Genomic DNA, 14,472 nt, shown 5'->3' with positions numbered 1-14,472 from the left:
CCCGGCTGGGCTCCTCCCGTCCCCAGCAGCATGTGGAAAGCCGGCTTTAGCTGCATGCTGCTCTGGATGGGACAGACCCACCCGGGTCAGCACCAGCCAGCAGAGGTGGTGGCAGAGCCATGTGCCACTCGGGACTGACCAGTGCAGGTGTGGGGGGGAAGTGCAGCTGAGCTCCTGCTGCTCCGGCTGGGCTCATCCTGTCCTGAGAGGCAGTCCCGGAAACAGTGTTTATTTTCCTTTCCTGTCACAGCACCGCGGGCCTCAGAAAATGCCTTGGTGGGCTGCATGGCAGCCCGCAGGCCATACAGTGGACAAGCCTGCTTTAGCTAATGGTCTTCTCTCACAAGGCTATAGTTTATAAATTAGCTAAGCATCTTTAAAAAATATATATCTATTATAGCAAAATAACATCTAATACATTTGGTTATACCAATCACTACTACTACTATTTTAAGATAAAGCTATAATATACTATATTTGGATTAATTAATGTATGGTCTTCCCTTATAATGTCTACTTTCAAGCCATGTGCTTTATTGAATTGCACCTCATTACTGGGTTAGTTATACATGTTGATAGCTTCCTTTATTTTGATGACCAAGCTAGTTGTTACATCTGCAAAGGTTCATACTATGGTCACTCAGAAGCAGGCTTTGGGCCCTTTTGCTTAGTCATACTTCTGCAGCTTGGCCCAGATCCCTTGAAAATGGCTATGGCTGGCAACAATATCTCCCATGTCTTTGTTATAAAATGAAACTTGCCCAAAATGGACACCAATTTGAGAGCAGCTATGAAAGGGTTAACAGTGGGCTGTGCCCCTCCTGCTTCCTGGAAGGGACAGAGAAGCTGGCAGTCACCTTGTCACAGCATCTTTATCCTTCTATGCCTCAATGCAGTGAAATTCTGGCAAAGAAAAACTCTACTTAAGACACATGCGCCAGTTTTGGATAGCTGATTTTTTGGGAAAAGGCGAGTGTGATATTTCGAGTAACTATGGTACATATTACTGGCCCTACGGATAGCATCGTTCTGGACAATGCACTTTCTGAGGACCCTTCTCCACACTGTATTTCTACACACCATCCTGGAAACAACATCCCTGTCCCACTGACATCATTGTAAGTTTTGCCACTGGCTTTAGTGGGGCCAGGATTTCATCTTGTATTCTCACAGCCAACATCTGTCATCTCTACAATTTGCTTTGCCTGGGTGAGTGGCCTTTAGAAAGTAAAGAAATGCCCCACTTCCTGGTCAAATCAACATAGATGACATCCATTTTTGTTAAATCTTGCTAACATAAAAGAAGGTGTGTTGGTAGAATTGCGTATTGTAACAGAAAAGACTTAGCAAACAGTTATGATGAGAAGTAATAGCAAACGTACCTCAGGTTCCCTTTGGAATATAACAACCCGACCTCCCTTGTCCCCAGTAGCCAGCAGTTCTCCAGTATGGTTGAACTCAACTGTAGAAATAATATCAGCTGGAGAGAAAAAGTGAGAAAAGACAAACATTAAGCTAATGCTGTAGAGCAAAAACCATTAGAAACATCAAGAGTTCCATAAAAATACCACAAATTATGGATTCACAAGATACACAGAAGAATGCAGTGATAAGGCATTAATTTAAAGGTCTGCCTGCCAGTAAAATAGGACGTAATAGGTACATATATGTATAATAGGCAACTTTGTGATTTCAGACACTGCCTGAAATTTGGGAGAATGGTTATGCTTCAAGAAGTGATCTCAGACTGGTACAATGTTTCTAGCAGTGGGCAAATACCAAAGTGCTTTGCTTCATCTTCTGGTAAGATGCAAGGCTCAGTATAAAGGCCCAGTTCTAAGGAACTGTATGCTCCCTGCTCTCATTGAGGTTTCAAGCACTTTTGTATACACATCATTGCCTCAAGGCTTGTGCATCATGAATGCAAGAAAAACGTGCATGTGGCTAGGCCCTGCACAAGAGCATGAAGGCAGAACAGTGTCTCCTTGTGCACTTTGCCCTCCTTCCATGTCGCAGAACAGTGCCATACCAGAGTTGTTTAGTACATCATTTCAGGACTACAAAAACATATAGTGAGATGTTTTAAAGAGACAAATCCCTCAAGAACAATGTTGTGAGGTTAGACCAAAATCACAAACCCACAAGACAGTCAAGAGTAACAAACAGTGCACAACACAATGAAAGCAGAGAAAAACCAAGCGAAAACGCAAGAAGAACCAACCCATTTATGCAAATAAATGCTAGAATCATAATCCACAGTTAATCCTTTATTATTAGCAGAATTTAAATTACAATGCCTAGTGTGATGGCAAATCAGGAAGACATCTTACATGCAGAGTCATAGACAAATATAGGGTATTGCTGACATATTGCCCATGTCGGTTTACTATAATTATCAACATTTGGTGATGAACAGTCTGGGCCAGATTTTAAGACAAGTTCAATACTCAGCTGCTCCCATTTAGGAGCCTAAAGAAGAAGCCAGATTTTTAAACCTGCTCAGTATCCATCAGTTCACATAGAGAACAACAGGAGCCATAGCTGTTCCTGTTTAATAAACCAGATACGAATTGCAGAAACCTTCTACCACCTGTGGGATTCACTATAGGAACTGTCATCCAAAAGGAAGATTCTGGACGTGGAAGGTATGCAATTCAGACTACAGAGAGATGACCTTTGCCTACCATTTCTCCACCATGTCTAAAAAGAAATTCAAGAATACAGACATCATTAAAATTAGGGTGTGTGATTGTTTCTACTTAGAGCTTTCGGCTGGAGGAGACATCTTTTCAGCAAGGCTGTGATTTTTCTTTACAGTTCTATAAAATGTGGCTCCATAAAAGTCCTAGGAGAAGTCTAAAGAAAAATGGACTCATCACATTTCTTTAACAACATATGCAAGAAATGTACCTTTACTCCAACACTAATCTTCACAAATGCACACGCAACTGCAAGGGAATCTAATACATTCCCTAGCACAATTGGCAATTCTTGCCACTTCAAGAACATTTTTAGTATAGCATTCTGCCTGGGAAACAACATTTTGCATCAGGAACCACTGTTTCTCTTGAATACTTTATTGTATCTTCTGAAATGAGTATGGCGCCGTGCCTGAGTATCTATTGAGACTCAAAGCACTTCCTCTTTATCCAAGACAGAAAACTCAAGATTTGTTCCCTAGAAATGAGGGTGGCGATTCAAAACACTGATGTGGTTATTTAATGTGTTGTGTTCACCTGGTGCTTTATTTTTTATGATGATCTACACATTAAAACCAATTGTATTTGGTTGCAACCCAAAGCCTATCAAAGCCAACATCATGTGGTTATACTGGATTTTAAACCAAGGTCTTTGTCAATAACTGTCTGGCCCTCCATGGAGAACAGGGAGAGAGACCCCGCCCAAGAAGTGAGGGTTAAAGGTACTAAGCAAATGTATTTCTGGTGGAAAATGTTCTTTTAACTTTCTTGTCTAAAATTCACTGTTTGACATGAAATTTTCTGACCAGATATTTAGATGTTTCATGCTTTTTCTAAAGGAGGAAATACCTAAGAACTCTTTGCTCTGACCCTGCAAAATTCTTATTGCTATTAATAGCAAGCAAACAGCAACCTGTTTATTTAGAAGATGATATATGCACGTTTTTATCCACTTGGGGCCTTTTCCAATCTTCCAAGCCTCTCAAACAGAATGCCTCTTGATTTGAACTGGAATTGAGATGCATTGAGTGGTCATAGGGTTGGGGATTTTGGCTTTTATATACTGAATAAAACATGGGAAATATATGCATGGAGGGAAGACAAAGGAGTTAAATATAAATAAAAATATAAGTGTGTGTGTGTGGTTTTTTTTTATAAGAGCCAAATACTGATGCCCTATATTAATAAACGCACTTGTTCCTGGATCACTCAAAATGTGCTTTCTTATTTTGTCCTTTGACACAAAGATTCTCAAGCACTTGCTTACGCATTAACACACTGTACAATACACAGGACCCAAGCCAATGCCTACTGAAGTCAACACAAGTGTTTTCACTGAATTAAACTAAAATTAGATCAGGAAGGAAACAATGCCACATACTGTTGCTACAGTACCTTAGGTAAATTAGGTATCCATTGCCTTAACAAAGATTTGAAATGGTAGCAGCTAAAAAGAGTTATTACCAACAAATAAATATTGAGTCCTCTCTGATTATAACATTCTTAGGTAAAAACCATTCTCTCTCAGGTGGTCTAGGTGAAACTTCTCTTACTTGCAGCACTAATCATGAATTAGAAATAGATTTTAAAAATTAAGTTGTTCTAGAAAAGAGCAGAGCAAATTCTCCATCATCTTATTTTATGAAGCACGTTGGTAAAAAAACAAAACAAAAACACTCCCCTCACCCTTGAATTGGAAAATCGCTTTTATTGATCCAATGAATAAAGAGCTGAAGATAGTCACCAAAAAAAATCTTATACAACATATCTGGCCAGCAGGCAAGCATTAGTCATGCTGCTTTAATAAAGATTAGCCAGCTTGGCTCTTTCTAAAGGGGGAATAGGATTGATCAGAAGAGTCTTTCATGCACTTCCAAATAATTCTTTCTGGAACATTCCCATTCATCAGTGCTTTGGAAACACCACCTACTGTAGTAATGTCTTGTATGAACTCTTACTCTGGAAGACTCTTACTGCAATGTACAGTGTGGCTAAGTGCCAGGTTCCCGTTTCAGAATATGTAAATGCTCCATGCTGGAAGAGAGTTGATTTGCTCATGTACAGTAAGCTGAGTACAAGGGATGGCTGAGATAAAAGCCCTCCCCTGCCTCCTTGTTCAAAAGCATGCCTTTCACATCTCTCCCGGCAGTGCCACGCTTCCCACTAACACAATCAGGATTATCAGAGACAGGGAGAATTCACTAGGCAATGAACATTGATGGTGGCTTCAATAGCCACTGGGCAGATTGTAAATCCCAGCTTTCATTTAAATATAAAGCTGCCCATTGCATCTATAAATTCATTCATTTTATGTTGCTCTTTTGCTCGTAAAAAAATGAACTGGCCTACAAAGCAGTATTTTAAAGCTGAAGAGCTGATTATGTTTAATCAAGTAAAAATAGCTATAAATTGGATGCTCCAGATACTCTTGTTTCTAATTAAGTCTTCATAGGACATCATTAACTAAAGATAGAAAAGGTCTACCTGGTCATCTACTCCACAGCCAGCCAAAGCAGGATTGTTTCAACTAGTCCTGGGCAGCTAGCGCTTTCATCAGTCTAATATTAAAGATTTCCACTGCCTTGGAAAAACTTTCTCCAGCCTAAACCCTCCATCAAGGAGTTCTCCTGATTCAACCAAAAGCATTCCTTTCAAACCATTACTCCTAGTTACACGTGCCATTTTGGGAACAGAGAACTGGAAGGGGCCCCCAGGCCATCGAGTCCAGTCCCCTTTATTTATGGGTAACTGTCTATCCAGAATTCTAAAAATTATCCACTCCAAACCCTCCCGTATGCCACAGCAACATAAACACAAAAACAACCCCCTAAGGCATACTACAGATCAAATGCAGAGAGGGTCACTGTCTATGTCCTGCCACTGCAGTGGCAAAGAAGTATTTTGGTTAGTATCTGATCAGAGACTCCTAGGAAGAGAACCATACCTCACGCTACAGAAGAAGGCAAGCTGAATTGGGAGAAAAAAATCCTTCCTTACTCCAGATCTGGTAAGTGGTTTAATCTTGATTGCTTTTGCATCTCCTGAACTAATTCCTCTGCAGATCACCACTGAAGCTTTTAAAATGTTTTATTCAGTTAAATTGTTCCTTCATAGCTAGTGCTTAGTTACCTTATGCATGTTCAGCACTTTTAGGCCAGTAAAATGCTTTTACCTGTATGAGTGATTGCAAGCCGGACTATACCTGTAACAGTACAGAAGTTTGGCACACAGGGTGCCTACACACAAGTGCCGAGGCAGCTCCGATGCACTGGAATTCCAGCACGTTAGCGCAGACGCGATTAATCAAGTCTGCTGGAGCATGACAACTGTTGCGTTCCAGTGGCCTCCTGCATCTTGTGTATCAGCATCACTATGCTTAAAAATGATGGCAGTGGCACTTGAATGAACTTTAATTCAAGTGCCTCCACCACCATTTTTAAGCATAGGGATGGTGATACGCAAGACACAGCAGAGCTCTAATTAGAGTGGTTCTCGGAGCCGCTCTAATTAAAGCACTGCCCCCTTCCCACTCCCCCACCACCACCACCATCCCCAGACCATGTGTAAAAGTGCCCACAGAGACTGGTTTAAAAATGGTGAAATCCAGCCTAAGATTTGTCCCCCCAACCACCAATGGGTAAATGTGTGTTCTGTTCACTGCTGATTTCAACTATGCTGCTTAAAAAATCCACATAACTTAGGTCAATTCCACCTAGGGCTTTTTGAATGTTTGTACCTAGCCAAAATGTGCCTTGATGAGTGAGTGCCAGACAAACTTCTACTTGTCTGCATTAATCTTCTCCAAACACCCTCATGTTTGGTTAATATGTTTCTGGTATGGAAGTTGGAAGAAATAACATTTGTTTCTTTGATTTATATGCTGCATTTCCCCAACATAGCTCAGGACATCTTAAAAGAGAAAAAAGGATGATTATAAAACAGACAAAGTATTAAAATAAAAAAGTGATAAAACAATTCCCCAAATAGCACCCCAAAACTTATTCTCCCTTGCTAAAAGCCTGCCTAAATAAAAAAAGGTCTTGCAGCACTCTTGAAGGTGCCCAGACGGGCTCTGAAGGGCCTCAAGGGGAAGGGAGTTCCAATGCTGAGGAGCAACTATTGAGAACACGTGTTTTCCCTGAACCGATGTGGCACACAGATAGACTTGGAGAAAGTTGCTCTCATGTGATCTTAGGGATCATAATGGAACACAAAGGAGGAGCACTCCCTTAGGTATGCAGGGCCCGGGCCATTTAAGGATTTACAGATCAAAACCAGCACTTTGAATATATTGATTTAAGCTTTAACAGCAGAAGAAAGATAAAAGGCCTGCCTGATTAGCAGGAATCCTGGTTTTCTCTGATAAAAAGAAATCTAAAATTCTCTGATTTAACCCCCCCATCTACATTTTTCTGCTATTAATATATATTATACACACACACATACATACACATATATATATACACACACACACACACACACACACACACATATATAGTAGCATTTTGTTTTAATCATGGAAAAATGTGGAAAGAGGGGTTTAAATCAGAGAATTTTGATTTTTTTTTATCAGAGCAAAGCAGGATCCCAGATTATCAGGAAGCTCAGAGGAGAGCTGCTGGGCATCAGCAGAACAAGGACTGCTACCAGGGTTTCAACCACAATATAGCTAGATGCTGCTCATCTTCCTCACTGTCTTTGAAAATAGAGACATTTGAAAGTCAACGAAGGTCTTGGTTTACAAGGCTGTCGTGCTGGCCACCATCCTCTACTGCAGTGAAGCCTGGATCATCTACCGATGCCACATTAAGACCCTCGAGAGCTTTCACCAGCGGTGCTTGCGTTGAATCCTGGGGATCAAATGGGAGGACTGCTGGACCAGTGCAAGTGTCCTCCATGAACCTGCGTCCACCAGCATTGAAGCCTTGCTCTTGAGAAATCAACTCCGATGGGCAGGCCACTGCTTCCGGATGTCTGAGAACTGCCTCCCTCGCCAGATTCTCTTTTCGCAGCTATCCATTGGCCAACGCTCAAAAGGCAGCCAAAGGAAACGGTACAAATACCCACTCAAGGTCGCCCTCAAGCACAGAGGCATCAACACCAAGGGCTGGGAGAAGCAAAGTGCTGACCACTCGGTGTGGCGTCACCTGGTCCACCAAGACACGCACTGCTTCCGACTTGATACTGAGGCGGAACGGTGGTGGCGGAAGGAGGAAAAGGAGACCAGCTTGGGGCTGCGAATCCCACTCCCCCACGCAACAACATGCCCCCCATTGCCGCAGAATGTGTATATCCACAATCAGGCTCATCAGTGACCTGAGGACCCATAAAGCCTGGCAGACATCATCCTCAACTCCAAGGGACTACTGGTGACAAGGACGAGCCGGATGCTGTTCATCTTTCTCAGTGCCTCAGGCTTCACAAAATGTACAATGAGGCATCTACGGAAAACACTTAAGGATGCATTTAATCCCATCCCTACTCAAGACAACACTAACCCACATGCTAAGTGCTGTCTCAAATAAGGATCCTGTCCAAAATAGGTGTCTAAATGCTGTCATTTGTGCATACTATTACTAAGATTTAACAAACCAAGCTTATCTGATTTACTGCAAACAATCTATAGCTTACACAATATGCATTATTTTGTAAATACTTAAAAACTGGGATAGAATATTTAGTATGTTTAAGTTCAACACAATAGTCCATCATGTTTGGACTGCATTTGTCATACAGAATTAGCAAGTGGCACAAAAAGTACTGGAGCAAAGTCAATGGGAAAAAGACTATCTTTTGGCTAAAGCCCAGACCTGCACACAAGTCAGAAGAGGTGGATTCTGTTTTGAGTACTAGCAAAAGACTTCTGATGTGACTATTATTACTGACATTGAAACATTTTCCAAAAGCTATATTCATTTTCATACCCAATCCTGATGGGTATGAAATCACCTGATTTCAAAAGTTCTGAGCACCTACAACAGTGGTCTCTAACCTTTTTATGGTGAAGATCATTTTTTGTACGTAAAGGGCACCACAGGAAGCCCCACACCCCCTGCCCTGCCTGCCAGCCAAGCCTGACCCCATTCACCCAACCTGGCCCAGGCGGCTATCAGAGGCTCCACAATTGATCAAGATTGACTGGTTGGTGGCCACTGACCTACAACTATATTACAATGTATTACCATGCAGACCAGAATCTCTGAAAATTAAGTCAGTGGGAATAATCTGATGCCATCAAGGTCAATGGAAAATCTCCAATCACATTGGTGGATCAAGCCCCAAAATTTTAGGCTCAAACCTAGAAATGTAAGATACTCAAAAGCAGTGGCCATAATACATATAAGCCACAGTTTCTGCTACTTCAAAGTGGTTTCCTTGACTCGAGGGGGCTTTGTGATGCTTAATTTATTAATTCTGCAAAGTGTTCTAAGATCCTTTCCTGGACAATTAGCAGCTACTACAATAGTAGTCTTGATCTTATTAAACTCGGTAACGCTATTTCCTGTATTCAACTGTGTAAAGCCCCTCTCTGCAATATGAAATACTGCCTGGACTAATTTAAAAAGATTTATTTCCTTTTCTTCACGTTTCACATGCTATATTTCCTTTTCACGTTTCACTACATTGGCGATGCATAGCGGGGTGCATGGGAGTGCACGTGCACCCCCTGAGAGTGCTGGTGCACCCCCTGACAGCCAGCATTCCCCATTTAGGTGGTGGGCAGGGGGAGCAGGCGGGAGTGCTGGTGCCCCCCCTGAGAGTGCTGGCCGAGGAGTGGGGGCACCAGGAGAAGCACCACTGGCACTTCCGGGTGTGTCCCTGACCCTTCTGGGTGTGCTGCTGGCACTTTTGGGCAGCGTTCCTTCTTAGAGCCAGCTTAGAGAGAACGCTGCTTCTGGGTCAGCACATGCAATTGGCCATGGAGGGACCCCCTCCCGGTTGCTGACTGGCAAGTGCCCCCCAAACTCAGGAGGCACCAGTTGCTCATGTTTCATTATCTACATCATCATTGTCAAAGGCAATGACTTGGTATTTATTCTCAATAATCATAAGACAAAGATAGAACTTCCAAGCTCCACAAATATTTTTGCTTGAAGCTAGCAATAAAAAAAGATCATCTAATGAATTCCCACTGCTTAAATCAAGATGCCTTCATGTTGATCCTGTTTATATAACCTGACCTGAAGATCTCAAAACAGTGTATAATTAGAGTAGAACATCAAAGACCAAGAGACAAAGAAATCTACTTCAGTAGAGATGAATGTATGAATGAACAATAAGCACATTTTTAAGAGTTTCATTACCAAGCACAGGCTCTTTAGGATAGATATATTAGGCTGGTTCATCATTGTCATTACCTTCTGCAGTGATTTACATTTGTGCAAACTGAGAGTGCAAAGCACTAAAATGAGAGTTTGATCGCCACTGACATCCATTTTGCAGTGTCTTTGTGTTGATATAGGGGCTTCATCCTCCAGGGTGTTGAAAACGTGGTGGACCTAATCCTTCCAAGTGCTTAAGCACCTACCTAATTTGAAGAATGTGAGTAATAATATTTTCACAGGATTTTCAAAGCTCAGCACTTTGCTGAATCAGACTTACAAGACTCAGTGCCTTGGAAAATCAAACTCATAGTGATCAGATGCAAAGCAATGATGAATAAGGCCTACTGTATTTAAATGCATGGTACTTCTCCAATGACTTGAGGTGTCTCCTGCACACTGTCTCCATCTCAGCTCCATACAGTAAGGTAGGGATCATGAATACTAGATAACCCATGATCTTTGTTTCTAATCTGATGTCATGAGCTTTGAACACCCATTTTTTCGGGTATCTGAAGGCTGCACTTGCACATTTGAGGCAATATTGGATTTTTTCATCTATGTCATCCTTCTGCAAGAGATGGCTTTCAATGTATGGGAAGTACTCAACTTTCTCCTGTGAATCTGAATTACCAGATGGGGACTGCTCATTAAGAGCTTGTTGATGGAGGAGCTTAGTCTTCTGAATGTTAAGCATCAGTCTCATTTTCTTGTATGCCTTGGTAAAGACGTGAATGATTGCCTGAAGATCTGCTTCCCAGTGAGCACACACTACAGCATCATCAGCTTATTGAAACTCAATGACTAAGGTTGAGGTAGTCTTGGTTTTGGCTCAAAATTGGCTGAAATTAAACAGCTTAACTGAAAAGTTGGTGGTGGTCAGATGTAGCATCATGGTAAAGAATATCAAGAAGAGTTTTGAAGGGATGATGCAGCCTTGCTTAATTCAGTCTTAACCTCAAAGGGATCTGTGATAGATCCCTTCCTGAGAACCACCACTCACATATCGTCATGAAGCTGGCAAAGAATGGTGATGAATTTTGGTGGGCATCCGTGCCTCAGAAGGATCCTCCATAGTGCTTCTCACCTGACAGAGTTGAATGCTTTTGTGAGGTCAAAGAAGGCCATATTGTTATATTGTTGTGGCAGATCCTTCACATGCAATGGGAAGATAGATGCACCAATGTTACCATCCTCTCACAAGCAAACACCATAAGCATCGAGGCAATGATCATCAAAATCAACTTCACTGGGCCAGCCACATCATCCAGATGTCCAACTTCAGACTCCCGAAGCAAGCTTTATTCCCCCAGCTCAGTGAAGATGTATGTTCAAGAGGAGGGCAGGGAAAGTGTTTCAAGGACATCCTCAAGGCCCAACTTGAAAAAAAATGCAACAGCAACATCAACTCATGAGAGACTATCACTCAGGACCACCCCAAATGGAAGAAGAGTCTGCTGCAAGGAACTCAGTAGTTTGAAATCTCATGACAACTACAAGAGATGGAAAAGTGGGAGTGGCGGAAACAGCATGCTGTGGATCAAACCAAGAATCCAGAGCCACCCACCCTGCATGGAAACACATACCCGGGTTGCAACAGAACCTGTTGATCCCTGACTGGCCTTGTCGGCCATCTTCAGACCTCCAGATAAGGTAATCATAGAAGACAATCATCCTTGATTGCGAGGAATTGCCAATGATGAACAATTTAAATGCATTATGTTCCCTTAATTATCAATCAATGACCATTTAAAGAATATGCTATATTCAAAAATAGGGCTGTCAATCGCAGTTAATAGGCACGATTAACACAAAAACAAATTTAATGCATTATTTTTTTTAACAAGAGTTAACTGAGCCTGTTTTAACCAGGGGTGGGCAAAATAGGGCCAGTGGTGGCCAAGCAGAAGCTGCTGCTTGGCCCAGGGAAAAAGCGGCCCCTTCTCCTCGCTGCTGCCAGGCCCTTCTTGCTGCAACTTCCAGGAGCCTGAGCCCAGGCTGCCCTGCAGCGCCTCTCTGCCGCTGTCACCACCACCTCCAGGCCGCCCAACAGGGCAGCAATGGCAGAGGCACTTGTGGCACGGCAATTGTGCAGGGCAGTGTGGCAAAGGCACCGCAGGGCAGCCCAGGTATGGGCTCCAGGTATGGGCTCCAGCCAGTTGCAGCAAGAAGGGCCCGCAGGAAGGGGGGGGGTCACTATTCCCCTGTGCAGAGCAGCACCCAGCAGCCACTGCTGCTCAGCATGGGAGGGCAAGCCTGGAGCAGGCACGGGGTAGGCCAGGGTCAGGGCTGTGTGCATGGATTCCAGCTGATCTGCTCTGGCCAGAGGGAGTCTGAAGTGGGCACAGGGCAGGCCAGTCAGAGCTGGGACTATGCGTTGTTGGTGGGGAGGGTGCTATTTTTTAACTGTGTAATTAAAATCACAATTAACTGTGACTTTTTTTTTAATCTTGCAATTAATTGCTTTTTTTTTTTAATTGTTTGTCAGCCCGATTAAAAAATACAGTGATCCTATATGCAGCCTGTGTCTGAAAATGAGACGACAAACATTACACACAGCCTCAAGAAATATGTATTTCACTTCTGTGATCGTTCCAAAGGACAGAACATCAAGCATATGTGCAAAATGCAACATGAGAACAATATAAAATAGCAACAGCAGCACTGACTAGCCAGGAGAGTTCCAATCTTGCCTTTCCCCTTCAACTGCGTGGACTTTAGCAGTATGCAGGTAGATTCTTGACCAGTTATCCTGAGCTTGCAGGACACTCTCCCCAGTCAAAAAATAGGAATTACTATGTTTATGGCTAGGAAATAACAAACAGCAAAGCATTTAAATGATAATAATGCTACGCACAATGGTTTTGTTTCACATAGAGTAAAAATTATACACACAAAAAAGTCATTATTGAACATTAAGTCTGTAAAATCAAAACAAAAAAACACCCCCAGGAAATGTAAATATTAATCCACCAAATCTCTACTTCCTTTAGAGCCACCTGAAAGAACTCTCTGATGAGCACCTCCTTCAGGCAAGAGGGGCTTCAGAAATCATAGTATTGACTTCCCAACGCAGCAAGGCACCTTTTCTAGTGGCACAATTATTGGCTCTGTCTCATAAGAGAGCTACCTCTGTTGACTACAGTCAGATGCAGGCACAAATAATTATCAGCCACACATAGCATTTAGATAGTGAACCCCTCATTTGTGGGTGCAATCAGGCAGAGAAATGTGCAAGTGAGATTTTCTGCAGGTTAGACCTGAAGTCAGTTTAAGATTTGGCCCCTTAAAATTATTGCACCCCCACTCCCAAAATGCAGAGTAGCCTTGCTTACAAGATGGCAGCTTCATTAATCCAAAATACGCCCATGCCTGAGAGCACTTTGACACACATTTTAAGTGAAATATTACTTTAACAATGTGAATATGTGGTTCGGTGTGTTCCTAAAGATGAGCTTGTATTAAAGATACAGAATGCAAAGGAAAAGGGCTAAGAGGTTTAAAGGCCAAACAGCTAGAAAAGAGCCTGATCAGTTTATCAAACTGTTCCCCCAGTTTGGACCACAAAGTAGATGCTGCCTACTTTTCCAAAGCCTGAGTGCGGGGGGTGCTTCCTGATACCAGAGTTGGCTGGAAGTTGCTGAGATGCCTGAGGGCAGATGGCACCGCACTGCAACAAAGAGGAAAGAAGCAAACCTAGATACACCTTTGATTCAGGGGGAAGCTGGCTGAGTGAAGCAATTTTTTATTATGTTGTTATGCTTAGGGCAAAAAACTACTGTGTGACAATTAGCAGTAAAACAATAAATATAGCCTTCTATTTTAGAGAGTAACACACCAGGCTTTGCAAAGAGCACCTAATAAGATACAATACATGTCATTTCAATTTTATTACTTCTTTCAGTGCTTGCAAAATTAGCAGCTGATGCCAGTCAGAAATACAGGCTGCGTCCAGATGAGTGTAGCTGTGTGGTATGTGGTGCTGGAGACACATCTGCGGAGCCACATAACACATATTTAGCTGTTCTCTGTGCAAGGTAACAGCATGGGGGTGGGGGGTTTGACCCCAGGGGTCCAAAAAAAAACCTGAGCAAAAAAAAAAAAAAGGCAGAGAAGTGCATGAGGGCAGCATGCACTGAGCAAAACCAGAGCCTGGCTGCCTGCAGTCATGCTCTGCCTGGCAACCCAGCTCCAAGCAGCAGGATTACCGCTACTGCAGCTCCAGCAAGTCCCCAGAACCCCAGGTAAGGCTTCTGGGACTAGCCCAGTGCTGGCCCCAGCCTCCCCTAACCCACCCAGGTTAACTTGTCGTGTGCCAGAGGGTGCATGGCATAGGCATTCCCCAGGAAAACAAACGCCCACGCTTATGTGGACATGGCCAGAAAGGGGTTTCTTACCTTCTCTGTACACTACCTGGAGCCTGAAATGTGAGATAACCTTACCCTTTCCCT

At 42.8% G+C, this 14,472-nt stretch overlaps 1 protein-coding gene across 3 annotated transcripts in view; it reads right to left on the bottom strand.

The window, feature by feature from the left end:
- PPP2R2C (protein phosphatase 2 regulatory subunit Bgamma) overlaps positions 1-14,472 on the bottom strand; it is a 325,395-nt gene that overhangs the window by 95,633 nt on the left and 215,290 nt on the right. For all 3 annotated transcript variants that reach the window (XM_025195330.1, XM_025195335.1, XM_025195342.1), the window contains one exon: positions 1,383-1,480. In XM_025195330.1, coding sequence (XP_025051115.1) covers positions 1,383-1,480 — 98 coding nt within the window. The remainder of the gene's footprint in view (positions 1-1,382; positions 1,481-14,472) is intronic.

Source organism: Alligator sinensis, unplaced genomic scaffold (genome assembly GCF_000455745.1).
Source record: "Alligator sinensis unplaced genomic scaffold, ASM45574v1 scaffold421_1, whole genome shotgun sequence".
Taxonomy (NCBI): domain Eukaryota; kingdom Metazoa; phylum Chordata; order Crocodylia; family Alligatoridae; genus Alligator; species Alligator sinensis.
This window is presented reverse-complemented; position numbering and strand designations above follow the sequence as displayed.